The following is a 23,986-nucleotide window of genomic DNA, read 5'->3' on the forward strand; positions in this document are numbered from 1 at the left end:
AATGTTTATAGATGACCATTGACCAGGTTTTTCTTCCAAGACAAGAGAAGTTGCACAATCTCAGCAACATTGCAATGCTCTTGGTTCCTTTTTGCAAAATGCATTCCAATTATCGCTCCCATTTTATTTTAAGAAAACAAGCCAAGTTTGTAGCCTGAAATTTACATGGAATTTTCTGCTTACTGAGAAGAATTATCTGAGAAGTTTTTAAGAAATTACTTTGACTAGTTTTGCAAAGAAATTCTGAATTGTGCCTGCATATTGACTGATTCATTTTCCCCCTGAAAATTTACCATAAAGACTTTTTCTTCATTAAAATTTGTCGCTAATTCTGTAGCTCTTTTACTCTGTCAACTGGAAATTAAGTGGAATCCAAGAAATCCACTGACTAAGTAATAAATATTCACTTTGTCCTGGTTTGAGTCTTATGTGTAAAGTTTTTTTTTTTTTTTTTTTTTTTTTTTTAATTTTCAACATTGAATCAGTTTTGCAATAACACCAATATATAGTTTGTTTTCATTTTGTTTAAATATTTATTCTTCCATAATCTTTATTTGCTGTTCAAAAAGGAGAGCGTGGAAATTCCGGAACATCCCAGTTTTACTTTGTTAATTTCCACCCTTTTGCATGAATCAAGTCCTTTTTCATCCTAACTCGTTTTAACCGAATCTAACCTTGATCGAATTTACAGTAGTTCTAGCGATGCAGACAGTAATCAACAAAGTACAAATCAAGCAAATAAAGAGGTGCAAGGAAATGCTGACTACCACAAACTAAAGATCCCAGTAGAAAATATCATCATGGTCAGTGACGCGGCGAGTTTTGCCAGAGTTCTTGAGACTGGTTTCAACGACGTGACACTGGTCGGTTTGGACTCGGAGTGGAAACCGCTGTTCTGCTCAGGACCTTCCACGATCGCGCTTCTTCAAATCGCTACCTCCACTCATGTCTACATTTTCGATACCTTTAGTCTTCAGCCAGTCAACGATTTCAAGGATCTTTGGAATCAGCTAGGCGCCAAGTTATTCGCGAATCAAAATATCATTAAGTTAGGTAGGTCCCAGTACTGGTTTAATTGGTCAGTACTGTAAATAATTGAGGTATTCTTTGCAGAAACGTCTGAAGCTTTGCAGTGTTGCTCAAATTGCGCCACTGTGGTCATAATTTGTGGTAATATAAATAAATATATGCTGGAAATGTTAATGGAAAAAAGAGTAGCAATGCGCAAGATATGTTATGTTGGTGACAACATTTCAGTCAGACCTTCAAATTGTTTTGTTGCAAACAATGCACCAAACTTCACGAACTGCGCATCACGACAAAGTGTATCGTTTCTATGAAAAATGGCTCAATTTGATTCATGCAATAATTAGCTAAAGGCATGAAATTCGCTTTATATTGATGCATTTCTTTTTGATTGTTTTTTTTTTCACCCTGTTCCTAGCTTTACCATTTATTCCAACTAAAATTAATAACTTTGGATACTTCAGACTAGTCTTGAAACCCATTCAATGATGCTTCAACTTGAAGTATTCCAGCATCCAAATTACACTCTTGTCAACCAAGAGCAGAGCCTTGTTACCTACCCAAAAATAAGTAGTTGAAGAAGGAATGATAACAAGAAAAGAAGCAAACATCATTCTTTCTATACAAAAGCATTTTCTGGTAACAGAGTCTTTAAACAATTTTATATTTGCTGTTTCTCATTGAGTTTATGGTCGAGATTACTGAAATTTTGGCTCATAATACTTGGAAGCAATACCTGAAAACAGGTAACAAATTGTTAAAAATCTCTCACATCTTCAGAAATAAGGCATTTGGAACTTTCAAATGTGTTCCTCTCCAAGTTAGGATTCCGTGCATGCTTTTTTACTGTAAAATTCCTGGATTCTTTGTTTAAATTTTATCCATGTTAATGGTCAGTTTTGCTGGTCACCGAATCGTATTTTGATGCTATATTCTTGCAGGTCAAGTAAAAATAATAATATCCGTTCAAACAGCAACTTTCTAAGTTGAATATTAACCAAGATATGGCGCCTTGAAAAACTCGATTTATGACATCCTTCACGGTAGTACATACCATGTTATGCACTACCGCGGTGGGTGACGTCAAAAACCCGACTCTTCAAAGGAAGATATCTTGGTTAATATTTAACGTAGAAAGTTGTTGTTTGGACAGATATTTTTATTTGTAGCTAATCTACAAGAATGGAGCATCAAAACACGATTCTGTTACCAGCACAACTGGCCCATTGTTTTTTACTGAGAAAATTTAATAGTAAATTGACAGAAGCATTGTCCTTTCTTTTATAGGTTTTGGTCTATCGACTGACCTGAAAGCTATCAAGGGTCTCCTACCTCTGGGAGATGTGAAACTGTTCGGCTTAGGTTACCTTGATCTCTCCACTCTCTGGCAGAGACTTGCCAAAGAATTCTCAATTCAGTTCCCCTTCAAAGGTGAGTAAACAGACTACAGTGAGTTTCATCAAAAGATTTATTTCCATTTTATGTATCGATTATTGATCTTTTCCCGTTTTTTTAAAAAAAGTTGCAAGCCTACCGACCTGAGACCACCCAAGCCTGGGAATTCAGGATCATGCGGATCATTCAGGATCATCATCAAAAATGATGGATCTGACGAATTCTTTGCATTGAGTTTTAGAGAAAAGTTCAAAGAATTCTCTCGCACAGCTTTACTAAAAAGGTTGGAATTTTCCCTAAAATAGACTTCGCTGGGAGAAATTTTATTTTCCAGCAAATTATTGAATGGTGATTCAAAACCAAGGTCATTTTTGGAGTTGTCAGCCATGAATGTATAGGAGCCGACAAGTATATATTTATAGTGAGTATTTATATTTTTTTTTATTTTTAATCAAACTAAAAAGGCCTAATTTGTTTATTTACTGAATACAGATCTCAGCTTTTTGTCTTGTGCCTAAAAGGGAGATTAATTTTTTTTTTTTTTTTTTTTTTTTTAAAGTCTAAATAAGAAAAATTCTTGGTTTTCTCCAGCCGTTGAACCTGAAAATGAATTTTCCATCACCAACCGAATGTTTGAAAAATCAAATTAGTATAAAAACAGGGTTTTCTAGGGCTATCAAAAAAGCACTCAGTTGGAAAATTCGAATTTTTAAAAATCTTTTCAGTAATAAAAATATTCAAGGCCGTTTTTAGGCCTAGCAGAAAAATATACCCAGGATCAATTTCATTGATGTTAAGCGTGCCAGTAGGGCTCGCTTTTTGAAATCACTCTGTACCATAGTATAGCACACCGATCAACCAATGCTATTCAACGGGCCGTCGTAATATTTTTTTCCTCAGACCCTTTTTTTGTCTATGAACTGTTATACTGTAAAGCCCTGTTGGTTCTTACTAAAAAACCGAATGAACTGCTACTTGGAAACCCTTGAGAACATTTTTCTGTCAAAACTGTATTATTTCATTCGACAGAAACCTCATATAAGCTTTTCTAAGCTTGGAGGACTTAACTCTAGTAGCTTCTTTCCCGCCAAAACTTTTTAGCCAATAAGTGTCTTGCGCTGTAAGTGCAATCTGTGATGAGCTTCGTGACTCATTATACCATGTGCTAATCGTGGCCCACTGCAGTTATCTCCCGATATAGCTTTGGGTGTCTGGTATCAAGCAAGGCAATTGAAGATGGGAAGCGAGGGTCGCCTCGCCGCCGTCGAATCTTATACTTCACGCCCGATTAACCATTCACCGTGACGCCAGGATCCACCAAATTTTCACAAAAATTGTTTTCCATCCATTCAGTGAGTGTTTCCTTACTCTCCGTTGAAATACAAATAAAAAGAGACCTCATTTGTAAAAATCTGCCGAATAGGAGACAAATTACAGTTCAAAATCCAAAGAGATTAACTTAAGGAGATTTCGATGCACTGCAGTTGGGCCCAAATTGCGGTCGTGCGTAAATGCCGCATATCAGCTCAAAATCAAGATAATTGGACGGTATCTTTAAAATTAATTTACATTCAAGGTTTATGAATCAATATTTTCTCTCAAATTTAGCAAAAAGTGCCAATTCATACAAATAGCAAAGACGTGAAACTGGTAGGTATGTGTCCAACATTTCAATTATTCGGCACGCTTTTCCAACATATTCATGTTGGATTTCTCTTCTTTTTTTATTATATTTACATTGAATAAAGTGATGCATTCTGTCGTCCGATCGAAGGAACTATGCTGTAAGAAACAGCAGGACAAATTCTAATGTATGCTGTAGGTGATTTCTCATGTTTTTCCAGCCGCTGTATTTAAAAATGACCTTGATTTTCACCCATCAATCACTATTTTCTCAGAAAATTGCTGCAAGTCAAAATATTTTGCTATTCATCCTAAACTCAGCATCAAAAAATATGATGGGATTATTTAAGTTTTCTCTAACATGAGACATGGCTTAAAATTTGCAGGATTTTCTTGCCTCTCACTGACTCCCAGGTCGTTTTTTTTTTCAATGGAGGGCTTGAAAATTGAAATTGTCGTGAATTCCAGCAATTTTAGATCCTAAACATCGCAGATTAGACTTTTAAATGGACCGCGTTAAACAGAAAGGAACCAAGCCACATCAGCTATTGCCAAATTTAACAGGGGAATTCGATTTTTTACGAGAGACCGTTTGTGCGGATTCCTTTGAAAATTTGAAGGAATTTACTAGGCATTAAAGAGAAAATTCATAGAAATTTGCACAAAAATCCGAACAACTGTTTTCATGTAAGAAATTAAATTGCCTGATTAAATTTGGCAATAGCTGATGTGGCTTGGTTCCTTTCTTTTTAACGCAGTCCAAATTTCTTTTTTTCAAAACAAAATTTCCTTAACTAGAGAATAGAAACTTCAATAACTCCAGTCTGGTCTGGCCTGGTGTTTTTTGGTTCCAACATATTCATGGAATCCTACTCAACCCTTGATAACTTGAGGTCCCCTTTTTTGTAGATGATCCCAAACATTACATTTGCATTTTGCTAATTGCAAATAATGCATATCTCAATTGACCATTTTAAAGTCTTTAATCATTTTTATTTTTTTTTCAGGGAAAACTTATGAAAATTTTTACTCACAATTGTTTTATAATTACGTTGGAATAAGTGAAGAAGATTCACAAAAAACTTCAATGGAAACTGTTGATTAGTTTTCCTTACGAAAAAGTATAAAACATGAGCGACACCTACAATGTCCCAATCTGAGTTGTGCATTTTTAAACTTTAGTTGTCAGTTAACAATAAAGGAAATCACAAGTATTTTTTGTTATTCTATTTTTCATAATTTCTGTGATCAAAATTTCAAGGACGGAAGTCCAAAAGGTTTTAGACTCTTTATTGGAAAATATTGACTTCTAATCTCATAATTTTCCTCATTATTATCATGTATTTTTTACCCTTTATCTAGATGATGATGCCGGATCTGGTCTTTCAAAGTTAGTTGCTCTCACGCTTGGAAAATCTCTGTGCAAAGGGGACCAGTTCTCAAATTGGGAGAACAGGCCACTGAGACAAGCTCAAATTGAATATGCGGGTAAGCTTTTATTCAATTTTTAACTTTTTTAGCACAGACGCACTTTAAAATACTCCCTTTGGATTATTTTCTGTGATCTACGACCTGTTTAGCGGTGCAAATTAGCTGAAATCAGTAACTTTAGATACTTCTCAATAGATTTTAAACTCCGTATTAAACAGATTTTAAACTCAGTATTAAAGTGATACTGGAAATTGAAGCACTTAGCAAACAAAGTACTCTCTTTCGTCCATACTTTTGATTTGTACGAAGTTGCATTTTGAAAAAGTAATGAGTTGGAAGTCTTTTTGAATTCAGCTAGTCAAAAATTTTTGTCGTTTCCGAGTATCCAAAGTCGAGAAAAAATATTTTGAACGAGGAAGCAATTGCTAAACTTTGTCCTTAAGCCTTAACATTAAGTCTTTTGGAGGAGTAAAACTCGGAGCTTTTTTCTTTCCGCTCATACTTGATGGGACTTACGTTTCTATAAAAAAATTTCCAGTTTACATCTAGTTAAGAAATTTTTGATGAAAGAGATGAAAGCAATTTATGCTAATTTTACATCAAGTGTTTGATTTTTGCAGCTTTAGATGCTTACTGCCTTATAGAAGTTTACAAGGTGCTGGAAAAAGTCTGTGATGAGCAAAATATACCATTTGCTACTCTATGTCAAGAAATCATGTCCAATTATGTCTCGAAAAAAATGCCCAAGAAGAAAGGAGCCTTGTCAAAAGTAAGAATTTAGTTCTGATTAAAAGCTATTTGAAGTTTTAATCCATGTTCCGAACTATCAGATTACTATACAGGCCCAAAAATTAACTGAAACTAGGGGCTTATGGAGCTGCTTCGCAGCCCCTTATTTTTCCTGTACACTTTTCACTTTCACATGTTTTTTTTTTTTTTTTATTTATTTTCATTTAATTTTCTGTTTTGTCTTTGAATCGGGTCTAATTATTTCTTTGAGAGAATAAATATAACAAATGTTTTCAAAAATTGTAATTTTATTTAGTAAACTTTAAACTAAAATTTTGTTTTAATCTTCATACAAAATTATTTTTTAGGTTTTACATTTGTTTTCAAACTAATTTTAAAGAAGATCTTTTTTTATTTTTTAAATACTTTGCTTTTTTTTCGATTAAATTGTTGATTCTTCTTTTGCCATTTCTGTCCTGCTTTTCTTCCTATATTTCCTACAACTTTGCTCTTCTTCTTTCCTCCTTTTGTCTTTTCTTTTTTTGCTTCTTCTTTTTCTTCTTCAGTAGCTGTTCCTTCTGGCATCCGTTTGCTGCTCCGGTAACTGCGTTAAGTGTTGCCGGGTGGGACGGACTGAGAAACTGAACAAAGTACGTTACGTAACGGTAAATAGTAAATAAACTTACCTATATATGGATCCTTGAACTTTAAAGCAATAAGGTCCATCACCCGGAATATCAATTCGATTTGCAGAGAAAGAGGCAAAAGCAACAGCACTATTATAATTTCTGATATGCTTTATGAAATTTGGAGAATATAAAAATAATGATTTCAAATCGGTATTTGTCCGAATACTCGGTAAAGAAATTAAGCCATTTTGGCAGCAGTTATTAAAATGACCATTGGACATTTCACCCTGAAAATGGCGAGCATCACAATGATGACAAATTATATTCATTGAACCGACTGAAAATTTGGTAACAAAATTTTCATCAAAGTTCTGATCATCAATTTTATACTTCCGAAATGAAGAAATGAAACTTTGATTTTCTATACTAATAACAGAGTTAAGTTCTTGCTTCACTAAACGAACATGCGAAGAATTCTGGAAAACGCGACCACGTTTTGGAGGACGACCGCCTCGGTCATTGAAAATTTCACTCATAACAACTGTTAAATTTAAAATTAAAATTAGTAAAAATTATTATTATTTTAACAAAATCATAACTGAAAAGTTCAATTTTTAAATTAAAAAAAATAAATCAGAAGAAAAAGGATGAAATGAAAATGGAAATTAATAATAAACATATTTATACACATTGAAAAGAAACAGCGTGAAAAGTTCTGATCGGAAATGAGAAAAAAAACTTGGAGGTTATTGACTTAATGAGGAAAAATTGGCAATAGGAAAAAGATGGAACCAATCATGAAAAACCGTAAAAAAAAAAAAAAAAAAACGCGGGAAAAGAAAAATGTAAGTTGATGGCAGTTGAGTGTTGGAAGTAACCTCACTTAATGATGATTGTTGAATGAAAACAGCTGATAAAAAGACAGCAAACAGTAAAGTAAGATGCGTAGCAACAAAACTTTTCCGAAAAACAAAAAACAAAAAACCCCCACTTCCCCTCATCCAATTTATGAGTTTTTAGGGATTTAAAAATCGGGGACGAACCCCAGAAAATAATTTATAGTTTTCCCGAAGCATTGAGAACAACACCTTTCAAATGAACCAACGCCCCTCGCAATTAGTACAGTGGTTGATTCACAATTTCATTCTATTTTTCAAATTAAATATTAAGATGTTGGCTGATTATTATTTTAAGATATTAAAGAGTTTTTTTCCATTTCCATTGAAAACTCAGATTCCAATGTTTTCACTGGTCATGTTCAATATCGTTCTGAAAAATGTGCTTCAGTTTACAAAGGTTGTGTTTATGTGATGAATATTAATGAAAAATATAACATTTGCTCTTATTGACTAAACTTTTGGCTTTTTTTCACCTACAGATTTTTTATGCATGAATTTAGTTAAGTTTTGAGGTGTTTTTAATTAATTTTCCGTTATTTGCAGCCAAAAGTCTTGTCGATGGCTCCTTCACCAATCAAAGCTCCTGTTTCCGTCCACGACCTCAAATTCGTCGTTGATACAATGATCTGCGGTTTAGGGTACCAGCTCCGTAAGTGTGGCATCGATGCAGTCATGCTCCAGAAAGGAGATGCCCACCACAAAGCCTTGGAAATTGCCACCAAAGAAAAGCGCATGGTCTTGACGCGAGGTCAAGTCTACGAAAAGGTAAAACTCCATGAACTTCCCGCTAAGTGTCTCCAGTTAAGCTATTACGAATTTAATAGACGCAAAGGGGTGCCTTTGAGTGGTTTTAAAATGGCATTTTATCGCTCTAACATTTTAATTCTCTAGAATATTGCAAAAATGTAGTGTTTCTCTAGTGAATCTGGTGCAACAGTGTGAAAAATTTTACATTTTCAGATGTTTTCTCGTTGGGTGCAGATATAATCCTTTCTTAGAAAGTAATGAACAGATGGAAAAGAAAGTGAAGCTGTTGCATCACTCATCTATTTGAAGAAAAACGTTTGAAAAGCAAAGTATAGCGCATTATACTTTTGTATAGTTTTCAATTTTATTTTTCAATTAAAATAAAATAAAAACAAGCGGGAAAGTTCTAATACTGTCGTATTAGAAAAGCGCTCAGGTGTTAGTAAATGTATTTAGTGAAGAAAGGAAGTATAAACTCCGTCGACTTGGCTGTGAAATGGAAATAAAACATCAGCTGATAGCAAACAAAGGTTACCAAGGAAACCGTAAACGCGTTTTTTCGTTTCCCGAAAATGATAGTCACCGTTGAGCTCATCAGGCGCGTTTTTTTTAGGCTTCATTTAAGTTCAACGATCAATTTCGATAAGAATTACTCTACCGCTAAGAAATTTTCTTATAGACAAACGATCGAAACTACCTGCGCATTACGTTAGAAGCATAAAATACAGTTTTCACAGCTTTATTTATTTTAAAAATGGACCCCCCCAAAAAGCCTACACATCGATGAGCTGGTGCGCCATTTAAACGAATCAGCACCAGTATACTAGTACTCTAGAGGCAAGTCGAAATCAAAAAGCGCTGCCTATCGGCTGAGCGCTTAATTAGAAAAATATAAAAGGTACAGCAGATAAGTTCAAGTGCAATTGAAAAAAATTTTATAATATTTTAAAAGCCCTAAAAATAAAATGTAAAAAAACTGTAAAAGTTCTAAAATCTGAAAAAAAATTTAGAAGTCTTAACTCATGAAATTTTTGTGCAAAGCAACAAAACAGTTAACTCAAAATGTTGCTTTATCCGACATTTTTTTCCGGCTCTAAGGCTATTTAAGTCCTTGAGATTTCACTGGACATTAATAACCACGCTTCAAAATCTCTGCTTTTATTTTATTTTCTTGAAGAAAGAGAAACAAACTTTTTGTTTCTTATTTCTACAGGAGACTTCTTTTGTGATGAAAAATAGTAACAGTTGGAAGGGATAATGTTTCTTACTGTTTCTTAAAAAGATAAAATGTGACAAGAAATCTTCAATGTCGCTATTTGAGATACATTCATTATGACTTTTCGTGTATTTTCTTGTGTATTTTTTTTTACACTTCTAATATCCCACAAGGGATAATCTTGCGCTTTATCGTCCCTAGAGTCCCATCCCCTGTCGCCCCTAATGGCCAGGAATTGAACCTGGGCCCTCTAAACAGGAGAAGGAAAGCATGTATGAAGGACGCAGAGCAAGGGAATCATGGAGCATGTATGGAAAATTTGATTTACTATTTCTCATGCAAACCATACAAACTTATATTTTTTACTCACGAGTCAATTTCAGAAGTTTTTGATTTGTTTAAAGTGTTAACTTAAAAGTAAACCTGTGCTGTAGTGCTTGAACTTTGTATTTATCAGAACTTTTCTTACAGTCTAATTATTTTCTCGCTGTTTTAGTTGTATGGGTGCTTAAAACCAGGACATTGCTACAGAGTTGACGCAGATAATATTGAAGATCAACTACAAGAAGTATTAGATTATTATAAAATTGACGTCAAAGAAGAAGATATTTTCTCCAGATGTCAGGTATGTGTCTGCATTTTCACTTTCCTAATGTTGTGTTTAGGACTGTAGTTGTAAAATTTGGGTACATGTGGTTTCAAATTGAGTATAAATCCCAAAATCGTATCCCAAACAGGGTTGCCACAGTCAGGGAAAACCGGGAAATGTCAGGGAAAATGACGGAAAATACAAAAATGCAAGGGAAAATTTCTTAAATCACCTTCATTTGCTTTCTACAATGAGTTTGAGATTTCAAACAACAAATTTTGCCTGAAATCTATTTTCAATTATACCTTCCTAGCCGTTTGCCGTATCTTCAATTGGACGTATTTCTGTCAAACGGAACTATGTGCATTATGACGTGAGCCCTGTTATGCATATATTCTTATGGGTCTCAGGGCTCATGGCTTAATGCACATTGTTCTGTTTGGTAGAAATACGTCCAATTGTCAGGGAATTTCACCAAAATGTGGGGAATTTCACCAAAATGTGTTGTATCAGGGAAATGTCAGGGAATTTCATTTTCTAAATTGTATGGCAACTCTGCAAGTTTCATCGGTACTAATCATATTGATAGAGAAGAAAATTTGAAGACAATGTACTTTTCAGCAAATAATTTCTTTGCTGGCAGCAGAATTATCAACGGACATCAGTCCATTTGATAATTCGATTTAACTGTGACAAAAAGTCAAAAATTTCCTGAATCACATAGCTTTTAGCATTATAATTTCTTTATTTAATATCATACATTTTCGCAGAACCAATGGACCACTAGACAAGGTACGAATTTCAGCATTCTGATACATGTTTCTTAACTAGAATTTCACGTAGAACACGATGCGCACAACGAAAATTACCGAAATCAACTCCTTACGAAGATATTTGATGATTCTTGATGCGTGAATTCAAACCACCCGCTCATTTAAACTCAATGCTCTACGTGATGCACATCGCGCGCTAAACGTTATCATGACAGTCTCTGCGATGTAAAAATCTGGCAACCTCAGTCTTGACACTGTGGCTCAGCTGTAGCAAATTGCTTATAGTTTGAACAACACATGGTAGGAAATAAACATTACTCGATTGGGAAGCTTGTTGAAACCGTTGTAGTGCGCGATTTGACTAACGTAGAGCTTTGAGTTTCTTATGAGCGGGCAGTTCAAATTCCTCGTAACCAGTGTGAAATAAAAACGTTAATATCTTCGTTTGGGGTTTGTTCCATTAGTTTTCGTTGCGCGAATCGTGCTCTACGTGAAATTCTGGTTAAGAATCATGCATCAGAATGCTTAAATTTGTACCTTGTCTAGTGGTCTATTTTCCAAAAACGAAAGAAACAGAAAGAAATTGGCAAAGAAGAAACTGCATAATTAGCGAATCAAGTATGTACGAGGAGGGACTCAAAAAAACCGGAATTTTGCTGTAACTTTGCAACGATGGAAAATAATCGGGTTCCACCGCTAGGAGGTGTAACTAGGAGCTATGAAGAGTCACTATGCCAAACTTTAACATCGTGGCACATTTTGTTTAATTTTGGCGGGACTTGGTTTAAGGGGTTGTTTTTCGCTTTAAAAATGGTTCTGTATAGCCCGAAACCCCTATAAGGCTACAACCCATCATCGCCATCGGATAGAACCGATGCAAATAATGAATAAAATTGCATTTTTGTGAACAAGGTTGGGTATAGATCGTTTAATTAATTAGCAAATATCACTTGAATGTAATACAGAAATATTCCAAACATTGCTGTGAAAAATTTGGGCCTAAAACGCGTTGTTGCCGAATTGATCCCCCATTTAGCGTTCTAGCCGGTGACTGCCGCTGGGCGTCCAGCCTGATTTCGAGCAATAAATCACACTCTAAAACGAAGAAAAACATGTATCTACTTATATCGTCAGTGAAACATGTTCCCTGTAAGATTTACTCCAAAAATTGACCGAGTTAGCCATGCATTGCCCGTAAAAATCACCCAGCGTCAAAAACGACGAACTCGAGTTTTTGATGAGACTTATCCTCCAGAAGCAGCACTTCAAAAGGTTACCATAGAAAGTCGTGTTTTTATCGAGTAAGAGAAAAAAACTTGAGCGCAAAGTGTTGTTACTGAAATTGACCCATCTTCAAAAACGACGAACTCGCCAGACAACCCCCTAAACCAAGTCCCGCCAAAATTAAACAAAATGTGCCACGACGTTGAAATTTGGCATAGTGACTCTTCATAGCTCCTAGTTACACCTCCTAGCGGTAGAACCCGAATATTTTCCATCGTTGCCAAGTTACAGCAAAATTCCGGTTTTTTTGGGTCCCTCCTCTTTAAATTACAATTGAAGGTTGGATAATTTTGTTCGCATCACTATGCATGCTTGTGTGAGTGATTTTTCTAGAGAACAGATTATTGAACTAGCTAACAGAGTTTTAAATAAAGAGTCTTGTAGGTTTCCAATTTTTTGACACACATTATGTATATTTTTAATTTATCATCATTATAATTGGACGTATTTCTATCAAACAGAACTATGTGCATTACGACGTGAGCCCTGTTATGCATATATTCTTATGGGTCTCAGGGCTCATGTCTGAATGCACATAGTTCCGTTTGGCAGAAATACGTCCAATTCGGGAAATCTTAGTCCAGTTCTACGTTTTTTTAGGTCTTTCCTCTAGACTTTCCATAACTGAATTTTTTCATCTTTTAGGATGATCTGTCCTTTTCAGAGTGCCAAATCCACGACAAGTGGAAAAATATTTTAGAAACAGAAACGAACAAGGAAGGATTTGAGATGATGATGTAACGGTCGACATCCTGAGGACGAAGTCCTTGAATCTTGTTTTTGAAATTTTAGAGTTTTTTACTTTTTGTTAAAATTACATGTGTTTGAATAATTCAACTTGAGTTTTCTCATAAGTGTCATTTTTGTCTCATGTGGTCACTCAAAAAAATTACCCAACTGCATAAAGATTGTGGTGGGAAAGTAATGTAATGATTAAAACTCAGAGATTCATGTTATTTTGGCGAAGGGAGACTCAGGATAATGACTTAATTCAATCTATCAAGCCTGTAGATACTCTGTTTAAAATTAGTTAAGTTAACTGTGCGCTCATTTCTCGTCGATGGTGTCTTTCCAGTTGTGCAATGAAAATGAATTCTCGATATTCTCAAGTGCGGACGTCAGACGGATCTTAATCTGGACACCGCAGCCGGTGAAACAACTCCATACCTACGACGACTATCCAGAAGACGATTTTGATAGTCATTTGGAGTATGTTGGCTACTCAGATGAGGAGTGTAGTGACGATGATTTTGTGCCAGGCCCATCGCATTATACGCCTACATCGTTTGCGCCTTCGGAGGAAGGTTTCAACAATGATATGAAAGCAGAAGTAAGATTCCTCCTTTCTAGTATTAATACAAAGGCACTTGGTCGTAGAAAAACCTACTCGGAATGGAAAATTTGTCTTTAAAAGGAAATTTTTCTGAATTTGCTGCAGTGAATGCATATAGATCAATGTGTGCTTAGCGAATCTTCTTTGTGCAGAACCATAAACTTTTCTCGTGTTTTAAATGATAAATATTTTCAAAAAGAAGAAGGAAATATTGAATAATATGTCAAAATTGACACCTTGCACTGACTTTCAGGTATTCTAAGGCTCTGACCTTCTATGGAACCCTGATCAAGGATCAAAAGCTTGATGCATTTCAAAAGTAATGGAAAGTTTTTAAATTCCAATCAGAAATTGTGCTAATGTTGCACTGCAGTCTTTGGCGTTTTTTTAGTTTTCAAACAATTGCCGGATATGAAGTAGGGTCCTCAACCAATGCCTTTAATATGCCAAATTAAATGAAATGATTTAATTGAAATCCATTTGGAACATAAGAAAAAAATATCGATAGCTGGAGTCGATGAAAATTCATTTCCATGACAACATTTCAACATTTTCTCTTACGAATTTTTTTATAAATTATTTTAATTAGTGAAGGAAATTCGCAATTTTTTTTTAAAAGAAAAAAGCTGTCAGTCAGTTTTCCTCTAAAAAAATAAAATAAAATCAGAGCTTTGCAATGTTGTAGTTGGAGATTTGTATTCTTCAATTTCAGCCGTAGATATGCAAATCAAAGTGTAGCTTGTTCATTAATGAATGCCTAACCGCAGCATCAATCAAATGCGTTTGCTATTATTTGGAATATCGACCATTACATTTAAAGGAATGCCTATTTTGATCGTAACGTTAATAAATTTCTGATTATGTCAAATTGTCCCAAAAAAAAACTAATCAAAATCTTTTCTCGCAATTTTGTGTGATTAATTTAGAAATTGGGGAAGAAAACATTAGGGCTGTGCTAGCCTGGTTTTTTGGGTTCAAGCCGAGTTCCAGCTTTTCAGAACTTTGAAAATGACCCTCGAGACGAGTTCAGTGCGAGTAATTTTAAGTTTTAACACGTGATTTTACCGTAAAAAAATGATGGCAAAACTAAAAGTGGTAACAGTATGATTAAAATATTTGGAATTTGGACTCTTTGGGCGTCTCTGGCTCAAAAAAAGCTTGAAATACTCAAAAAAACTTGTATCATTAGCAATCGAGCAAGTTTGAGCTCTGGCTTGGCCTTAACCTAACTTTCAAGCCAAATCAAGTATTCTATACTTGGCTCGACTCGACTCGAAATTGGAGTACTCGCACAGTCCTTTGAAAGTACTCAGATAATTTCAATAGAAACTGTTGCTTTGCTCACTGCTAAAAAAATAAAACATAAAGCAGAGACTACGTCACAGTCTGAGGTACGCATTTTTCAACTTTTTAGCCATTGACATAATTTTCTATTAATGAAACACAGAGAGTTCCAAAAGTCTTGTTTTCTAAATAATATGTACTATCCAATGTTTCTTCGTTTCCTAATTTTTATGCAAACTCAACACAGGTATATAGATACAAGGTACATAGTTAATTTAATAAGTAACTATGATGTTTTTAAATAAATTTTAATTTTTTGCTCGAAGGAAAAAAGTGAAAAAGCCAACAATCTAAGTACTGATTTTTAAACGATGTTTTATTTTTTATTTGCAGGCTCAGAAAATCCCACCGGAGATTTTGAACAAAATCGACAAATTTTACTGCTGCAAACTCTGTTACAAATTCTACTGGGACGGATCTCACCTGGAGCGTACACTTAATCACTTCTCAAGACTCAAACTCTCCTCTGATATCAGCTAAATAGGATCACCGAACAAGTGACGTCGGATCGACTGTGAAATTTGTTTTAATCGAGCACTCTATCAAATCTGCTCAGAGTTCTTTTATCTGGGATAAATTATTTTATGCTTTTTATTTTGTTTTTATCTAAGGGTTAGGCAGGTTCTACTTCATTAAACACTTAAAAAATAATAGCTCCAAGATTTTGCCGCTACAAGTTGAGGCGCTAGGTGCGACAAGGGCACTTCTCGGTTGTGGTGTTTCAAAATCTCCATTGCTAATTTATGTCTTTAAATAGAATCTAATGAGTGATTTTCCCATGATTTTTCCCGTCTAAATATCGTAGAATTTTTGAGAATATTCAATAAAATTTCAATGAGGTGCATGCATTCACTTTCCTCGCCATGACTAGAACATTAGCAGAGATTCTGAAGAGAGCTCTTTTTGCATCTAGCGCAGCAATCATCTGGCTTACCGATGAGGAAGTATTAATTTCTTTGTTTACCAAATTAGAATCGGATTTGTTCATGGCCACTGTGATTTTTTTTACATTTATTTCAATATTTTATTGAATGTCCTGTAATCAGGGACTAGATAAGTTCATGTATTTTTATCGCCAGTAGAGGATCCTTCATCGCACTCGTTCAGAAGTAATACTCTCAATTGTAAATTTTCACTCACTCCAGGTTTCTTGAATGATCGCATTATGGAAATTTTGTTTTCTGGTAGTGAACAAATATCAAGGTAGCTTTAAATTTTGTCGAAATACTGGTTTCTGATTTAATGTTTAATGGAAAAATGCCATCACGCTTGGAAGTACTTATCTATGGTGAAAGTTGATAAATACTGTGTCTCATTTTGCGATATTTCAAATTTCGTCCTGTGTTTAAAAAATTTGGAGGAAATTAGTTAAAACATTTTGTATGATTTCTATTCATTTTTTTTTCTCTTACAGAGGATATCCTGTGAAAATTTATGAAAATAATGTTCTTTTGTTTTGTACTTTACTATTAAAAAAAAAAAAAATCATCAAACGTTTTTGAAATGTCGCAACCAGGATGCAGGCTTTCTGACTTTTCATCGTCAATGTTCAGGCTGTTCACATATTTTTGAAAATTCTCTCCCAAAAGTACTAATACATTAAAGCCATGAGTATGGAATGCTTTGTTAGATCCCATTGATCCAAGAGTGGATTTTTGTATTTGGATCCCTTTTACTGTTATTGAGATTTTTGGAAAGGAAACTACCAGAAGCAAAACCATTTTGACCACAAACCCATCGGACATTAGGATCTCTAATTTGGTCAAACTGCCATTTCATTAGTCAATAATTTGGTAAAACTCTGAGGACTGCGCCAAGAAATCGGATGACAGCCTTTGTGGATAATACAAGATATACTTAAACCAAATAAAATGGCAGAATTTTGTCAGAGGAATTCTTTTTTCATTTGATCAGAATCGCTGTAGGTATGTCTTGTAATATTTTTTGCACAGGAAAGTCCTATTTTTATCCTTGACTTTAGCGATTTTCCCTTGTGAAAATGGTTCCATTGATTAAATAATTGTTTCCCTCTTTTGGCAAAAGTACACTTTCCAATTGGACCCATGTGATTTGTGACCGCTACTGGGAAAGAAAATTAAGTGTTCCACGACATATCATTCAACTTCAGTGAAGTTAAGTTGAAGAAGCAGCATGTGTTCCTTTGATAGAAAATTTTTTTATAGCTCAAGTCCCTTTTTTCATAGACCATCACATACCAGAAATGTCAGTTTGACCCCAATGAGCTGATCATGAATGGAAGCCTCATGTCACTTGTTTTTCCTCTCGAAATTTTCAAGTAGAAAACAATTCACAAAACAATTTGTTCCAAAATAACCTCTATTATTTATGCGTAACATCAGTCAAATGGCAAAACAGTCATGTTGAAAGCTCATGTTAATATTTCGCTCAGGCGTTCATGTAGAAGTTTGCCATTGTGTGAATCGTTTTCTAGATGAAACCATTTTGAGAAGAAATAATGTGCTTTCATTGATACCTTGTGTAAAGGCCCAGTTGACCCTCCCTCAGTTTTATACCAAAACCAGTATTTTTTTTAAAGTTTCGTCATATCTTGATGCTTGTTTTTATCACTTAAGGATGCACCGTAGGGCTAAAATTGTAAAGTCCTCAAGCCAAGCCATAAATGTTGCATGAGGAATTTTTTTTTTTTCATTTGTTACTTACCTCTTTATTATTGATTAATGTTTATCTTAATTTGAAGCCTTTCTTTTTTTAATTTATTTATTTAATTATTCGTTTTAAGATTTGTTCAAACCACTGTGATGATTATATTTTTGGCAAGCATAGTCATCTCAGGGACTTACGTTTCCTGAGTGATAGTATTTTCAGTTTGGCACAGGGGTCATTCAAATCCCCAGAGAGTATTTATATTGTTTTGAGTCCCAGCTTCAGATTTTGTTGAGCTATTTGAACTTTTATAGAGCGTTCTCAATAAAATAAAACTGCCACAGTGGATCTTCAATGTATGTTGAAGCGCTAGGTTCTAACAGAATGAACTTTCCTTTGTGGTTGAAAATAACAACTCTGAATTGCTTGTTTTGATAAGTGCCCAACTCTGAAAATAAAATAAAAAATCCAGATAGAGAAAATGGATTTTGCTGGAAATTTTCGGTGAATGGAAAATGTTCAGCACTTGTTATCAGCTGCAAAGAAGAGCCCTGCAGCCAAAAATATGAAACTTTTTGGTCCTTCAGTGTTGCAAAGTAAGCGCTCTAAATTGTTGGAGTTTAATACTTTTTGAAAACAGAACTTGCTCCGATGTTTTCAATATAAAATGAAAAAAATGTACGTGGGGGAATGAAAGATATGTGTGGCCCTAAGTACCATTTTTCCTCTGTCAAGCAGAATTTTTATTCTCTCTGAGATGGGCAGTTCTGGATGCAATACATTTGGGTGTATTCAGGACATTTCATCCTTGTAGATTCTTCATATTTTAAAGTTAACTTGGGATATTTTACAGTAAAATTTAATATCATTAGCTAATGGACAGTCTTGAGAGCGCAGATCAATGATGTAACCAGAAAAACATGCTCCCAATTTTGGATTTCCGGCTTCTATTTTAGCTTCCCTTTCATTTTAATTATCAGTTTAGTTCCATCCTAGGACCTTCAATAAGATGGAGATAGAGTTTCTTTCGTAATAATAATAATAAAAAAACCAACTCGAAGCTTGCATATTGTTTCTGAATTGTGTTTAAGTAAATTTCCTGTTATATCAAGCCAAAAAAATTGTAAATGCAAATGAACAGTTTCAATGGAAAATAAATACATCAAAGTGTATCTTGACCCTCGACTTAGTATAAACATAATTTTCTAAATTTGACGGAAGGTTTACCAATAATCTTATCTGATAAGTGACGATTTATATAATGAATCACTAGACAAGGTACAAATTTTACCATTTTGGGTACATCTGTCCTCTTCAAAATTTCATGTAAAACACAATGTTGCGCAACAAAAATAGCTGATACTAACTCAAAACCAAAATAATAACGTTTTTATTTGCATCAGTCACGAAAAATTTGAATTTCCTTCTCACTAGAAAAACGAGATTTTACTTGGATCAAATCGCGCATGACAACGATTTTGGCAATTTTCTCATTTCAGCATTGTTCTTTCCCTACTCTGTATTGTTCGAAGTGTAAATAACTTGCTCTAGCAGAGCTTTAGCGTCAAGTTAGAGGTTTTCGTATTTTTATATCCCAGAGACTGTCACGGTAACATTTAGTGTGAAATTTAACTCAAGGAGACCTTTGTTTTTTTAATGAGCGGAAAGTTTGAATTTATGCATAAAAAAACGTTAATATCTTGGTTAGGAGTGACTTTCAGTAATTTTCCATGTACATATAGTGTTTTACGTGAAATTTTAATGAAAAAAAAATTTTTATAGTACTAATGCTTCAATTCTAACCTTGTTTAGTGGTCTATTGGAGTGGAGTATTTAGTACCTATACCAGTTTCTGAAAATCAAAGCACTTTCTGTAATTTGTAATGATGTATTATTCTTTTTCCTCGTTACTAATAAAAATTACATACCTGCGTATAAAGAGTCTTTCTAATTTTTTCAATCTACATTTTTCTACTACTTTTCAGAAAAATATAATCATTGCCTGAATTTGTGTCACTGCACCTTCTATACAATTTTCTTTCCTTCCAAAGTTTTGCGATTTAAGTACCAGAGAAGTTAGAACAATTAAGTACTAGAGAAGCAAAGATCAGGAGGAGGTCATTTCATCTTCGGTAGATATTAAAATTCACTTCCACTGATACTAAGGTCTAAGATCAAAGATCCTAATACTGTAAGATCATAGAACCTTTAGCACCATTAATTTTCACTACCAGTTAAGTACGATTAAGTACCACGAAAGCAAAGATCAGGAGGAGGTCATTTAATCTTCAGTAGGTAGATCTTGAAATTCACTTCCACCGATATGAAGGTCTAAAAGATCTAAAATACTAATACTCTAAGATGTAAGAACCTTCTGCATCATTCATTTTCACCTGTTGAAAGAGTGCGTTTTTCGTCGGTAGCGCGGTCCAGCGGACTTGTGGAGCTTTTCCGACCAGAAAATCGGACACAGCGGGTTATTTCCAAGCGGACTAGCTTGGTTTTGGCTCGCGGTCCCGACTCTCGACGAGGCTTCCTGAGCCGAGAAAGGGTCAAAAACGAGTGTTTCTGACCACTTTTTGAGTGTTTCTCGGCAGCGTTTTCCGCGGATAACTCGATTTTGACGCTAATAATTTAGTCCACGTAACCCCTGTCGATTTTTCTCGATTTTGGACTGAGAAAAAAATTTCGAGATTTCAGTCGCATCCTACGTAGTTGGAGGCGTAGAATCGATTCCGCACGGTCCCGACTCTCGGCGAGGCTTCCTGAGCCGAGAAACAGTCAAAAACTGGTCAAAAACGAGCTTTTCTGACCACTTTTTGCCTGTTTCTCTGGAGCGTTTTCAGCGGATAGCTCGAAGCAAGGGACTTGCGGAGCTATTCCGACTGGAAAATCGCACTCAGCGGGTCAATTCCAAGCGAGCTTACTTGGTTCCGACCCGATCGGCGAACTATCGATTTTGACGCTAAAAATTTAGTCCATGTAACCCCTGTCGATTTTTCTCGATTTTGGACTGAGAAAAAAATTTCGAGATTTCAGTCGCATCCTACGTAGTTGGAGGCGTAGAATCGATTCCGCACGGTCCCGACTCTCGGCGAGGCTTCCTGAGCCGAGAAACAGTCAAAGGTCAGACTTCGAACTTCGCGCGGGCGATCGCGAGCTCCGAGGAAAACGTCAGCGTAAAGGAGCTTGTTTCTGACCGACTGTTTTTGCCTCTTTCTCATGGAGCGTTTTCAGAGGATAACTAGAAGCAAGGGACTCGCGGAGCTTTTCCGACTGGAAAATCGCACTCAGCGGGTCACTTGCAAGCGGACTAGCTTGGTCTCGGCTCGATCGGCGAACTTTCGATTTTGACCCGAAAAATGTAGACCATGTTATCCCTGTCGATTTTTCATCGATTTCGGACTGTTAAAAAAATTTCGAGATTTGAGTCGGATCTATCGTAGTTGGAGGCATAGAATCGATTCGGCACAATCCCGAAAATCGGCAAGGCATCCTGAGCCGAGAAACAGTCAGAAACTGGTAAGAAAGGAGCTTTTCTGACCACTTTTCGCCTCTTTCTATGGAGCGTTTTCAGAGGATAACTCGAAGCGAGGGACTCCCGGACCTTCCCGGACTCGAAAATCGCACTCAGCGGGTCTTGGCTAGTGCTATTTTCGAAATACGCGCTTTGAAATTTTCATAGTAAATGCAACTTTTCTACTGATCTTGATCCACTTTTTATTTATTTGTACATTGAATCGGTGTTGATCGGTTCACGTTTTTATTTTTTGTTCGAATCAAGTCGATCGAATACATGCCCTCTCTTTACACGCACACTTCCTTTCATACTCTTTTTTTTAACCGAAAAATTCGCCTTCTGCTGCGTCTGCGGCAATTGTTGTTACGAGTATGCGGTGCGTGCTGGTTTCAGGTAGTTACATACTCGACTCTTTGAAGGCGTTTTGTGTGCGAGAGCAATTCGCCAGTTCTCCAACAGGGTGCGCCACTTGCGCACATAAAACGCCTTCAGAGAGTCGAGTATGTAATGACCTGAAACCAGCACGCACAACATATTCGTAACAACAATTGCTGCAGACGCAGCTGAAGGCGAATTGCTCTCGCACATAAAACGCCTTCAGAGATTCGTGTATGTAATGACCTGAAACCAGCACGCACAACATATTCGTAACAACAATTGCCGCAGACGCAGCTGAAGACGAATTTTTCAGTTAAAAAAAAAAGGGTATGAAAGGAAGTGTGCGTGTAACGAGAGGGTATGTATGATCGACATGAATCGAACGAAAAATGAAAACGTTAACCGATCAACACCGATTCAATGTACAAATAAATAAAAAATCGGATCAAAATCAGTGGAAAAGTTGCATTTACTATGAAAATCTCAAATTGCGTATTTCGAAAAAAGGATCAGTCAAGATTTTGATTTTTCGCAATTTTACGTGTACACGTACCATAGACTCGCCCCCTGCAAACCATTTTTGGATACATTTTTGTCGCTTTTTTTTAATCTTTTAGATAAAAAATCTCGGCAGATTTGAATTTTCAGCAAAAAAAAGGACGATAGCCCCTGCGCATGAGTCTAAAGAATCATTCTAAACCCAAAAATCGGCAAAATTAAGAGAAATGAAAGCAAAATACATACATACATTCCAGTCGCTTTACAGCGCGCTCGGGCGCTCTGCGACACCTAATCGCCATCCTTGCCTATCGATCCAGAGGTCATCTGGTAGATGGCATCTTGTGATTTCATCTTGAATGCCACCAATCCACGATTTTGCTGGGCGTCCCCTACGCCTTCTCCCAGGAGGAACCCAATCTAGCACCTTCTTAGGCAACCTATCATCCGCCATTCGTTGAACATGACCATACCAGACAAGCTGTTTGGTCATAATTTCATGCACGATGTTCTGCTCGGCGTTCATGATCTCACGGACTCTTTCGTTCCTTACGTGATCTCTCCTCGAGATTCCGGCTGATCTTCGCCAGAAATCCATCTCAGTTGCCTTAAGAATCTTTTTGGTACGCTCTTTCATGGGCCACACTTCACTGCCGTAGGTCAGAATGCTTTTGATTATGGTGTTATAAATCATTCTCTTTTTTTCTTTAGAGATACTTTGATCCCAAAGAATCCTATTTAACATAGCAATAGCTTTCCTTCCCTGCAGGTTTCGATCTTTTATGGCTTGGTCCATCTTTCCATCCTGGGATACTCGAACTCCTAAATATTTGTAATGCTCGCAGCTTTTAATACACTGTCCATCTTCCAGCTCTATGTCTTGCTGATCCCCTCCAATCGTCAACTTTTCCGTTTTCTTGACACTGACCTCTAGGCCCCACCTTCGATATTCTAGCACTAATTTCCGAGTCATATATTCAGCGTCATCCGCATCCTGCGCGATCACCACCTGGTCATCAGCAAAACATAGAGTATACAATGTGTCCGTATCATTTAGGGGAACGCCCATGCCAGAGCACTTCTTTTTCCACTCTTTTAAAACATGTTCTAGAAAGATCTTAAATAATGTAGGTGACAGACAACATCCTTGTTTTAAACCTTTAGAAACATAAAAACCACCAGATAACCTCCCTTGACATTTAATTCTAGTAAAACTTCCACAGTAATATTTCTTAATCGCATTCACAAGTCCATCACTAAAATTCGATTTTTTCAGGGCTTCCCAGAGTTTCACTAGTGGAACGCTATCATACGCTTTCTGAAGATCAACGAAAACTAGATGGAGCTCCTGTCCTACGGCCATTTTTTTCTCAACCAGTTGTGTGATACAGAATAAATGGTCGACAGTTGACCTACCGGCCCTGAATCCTGCTTGCTCCTCCGCTTCATATGGAGCCCACTCTTCTTCGATTTTAGCTTTTAAAATTTTCCCGTAAATTTTACTAACTGTCCCTACGACAGAGAGCCCCCTGTAGTTTTCGCAGTCATCCTTCTTTCCTTTTTTGTGCTTAGCTGAAATCCAGGATTCTTTCCACTCCTTCGGTACTTCCTCGCCCTTAATGCAACGATCAAACAAGTCCCTTAGAAGCTGAAATACCTTTCCCGTTCCGCATTTCATCAACTGTGATGGTATATCTCCAGCTCCTGGAGCTTTAACATTCTTTAATTCCTTGATTGCCTTCACAACTTCCTCGAGTTTAACCTCAAGGGACTGTGAATGAAAGCAAAATAGTGTTTGGAAAAAAACCTCATATTCGATACAGAAATCGGTCAAGGGTCAATTCCAAGCGAGCTTACTTGGTTCCGACCCTATCGGCGAACTATCGATTTTGACGCTAAAAATTTAGTCCATGTAACCCCTGTCGATTTTTTTCGATTTTGGACTGA

At 36.0% G+C, this 23,986-nt stretch overlaps 1 protein-coding gene across 3 annotated transcripts in view; it reads left to right on the forward strand.

Annotated features, from left to right (window-relative positions):
* The window catches only part of Nbr (exonuclease mut-7 homolog), a 29,281-nt gene extending 9,699 nt beyond the window's left edge, over positions 1-19,582 (forward strand). For 2 of the 3 annotated variants that reach the window (XM_019056554.2, XM_072305543.1), the window contains exons 8-15: positions 692-1,053; positions 2,314-2,457; positions 5,407-5,532; positions 6,096-6,244; positions 8,276-8,497; positions 10,192-10,320; positions 13,417-13,671; positions 15,352-19,582. In XM_019056554.2, coding sequence (XP_018912099.2) covers positions 692-1,053; positions 2,314-2,457; positions 5,407-5,532; positions 6,096-6,244; positions 8,276-8,497; positions 10,192-10,320; positions 13,417-13,671; positions 15,352-15,498 — 1,534 coding nt within the window. In that variant the 3' untranslated portion in view covers positions 15,499-19,582. The remainder of the gene's footprint in view (positions 1-691; positions 1,054-2,313; positions 2,458-5,406; positions 5,533-6,095; positions 6,245-8,275; positions 8,498-10,191; positions 10,321-13,416; positions 13,672-15,351) is intronic. The other variant, XM_072305544.1, reaches the window with a different exon arrangement.
* The last annotated feature ends 4,404 nt before the right edge of the window (positions 19,583-23,986 follow it).

The sequence above is a fragment of the Bemisia tabaci genome, chromosome 10, assembly GCF_918797505.1.
Source record: "Bemisia tabaci chromosome 10, PGI_BMITA_v3".
NCBI lineage: Eukaryota > Metazoa > Arthropoda > Insecta > Hemiptera > Aleyrodidae > Bemisia > Bemisia tabaci.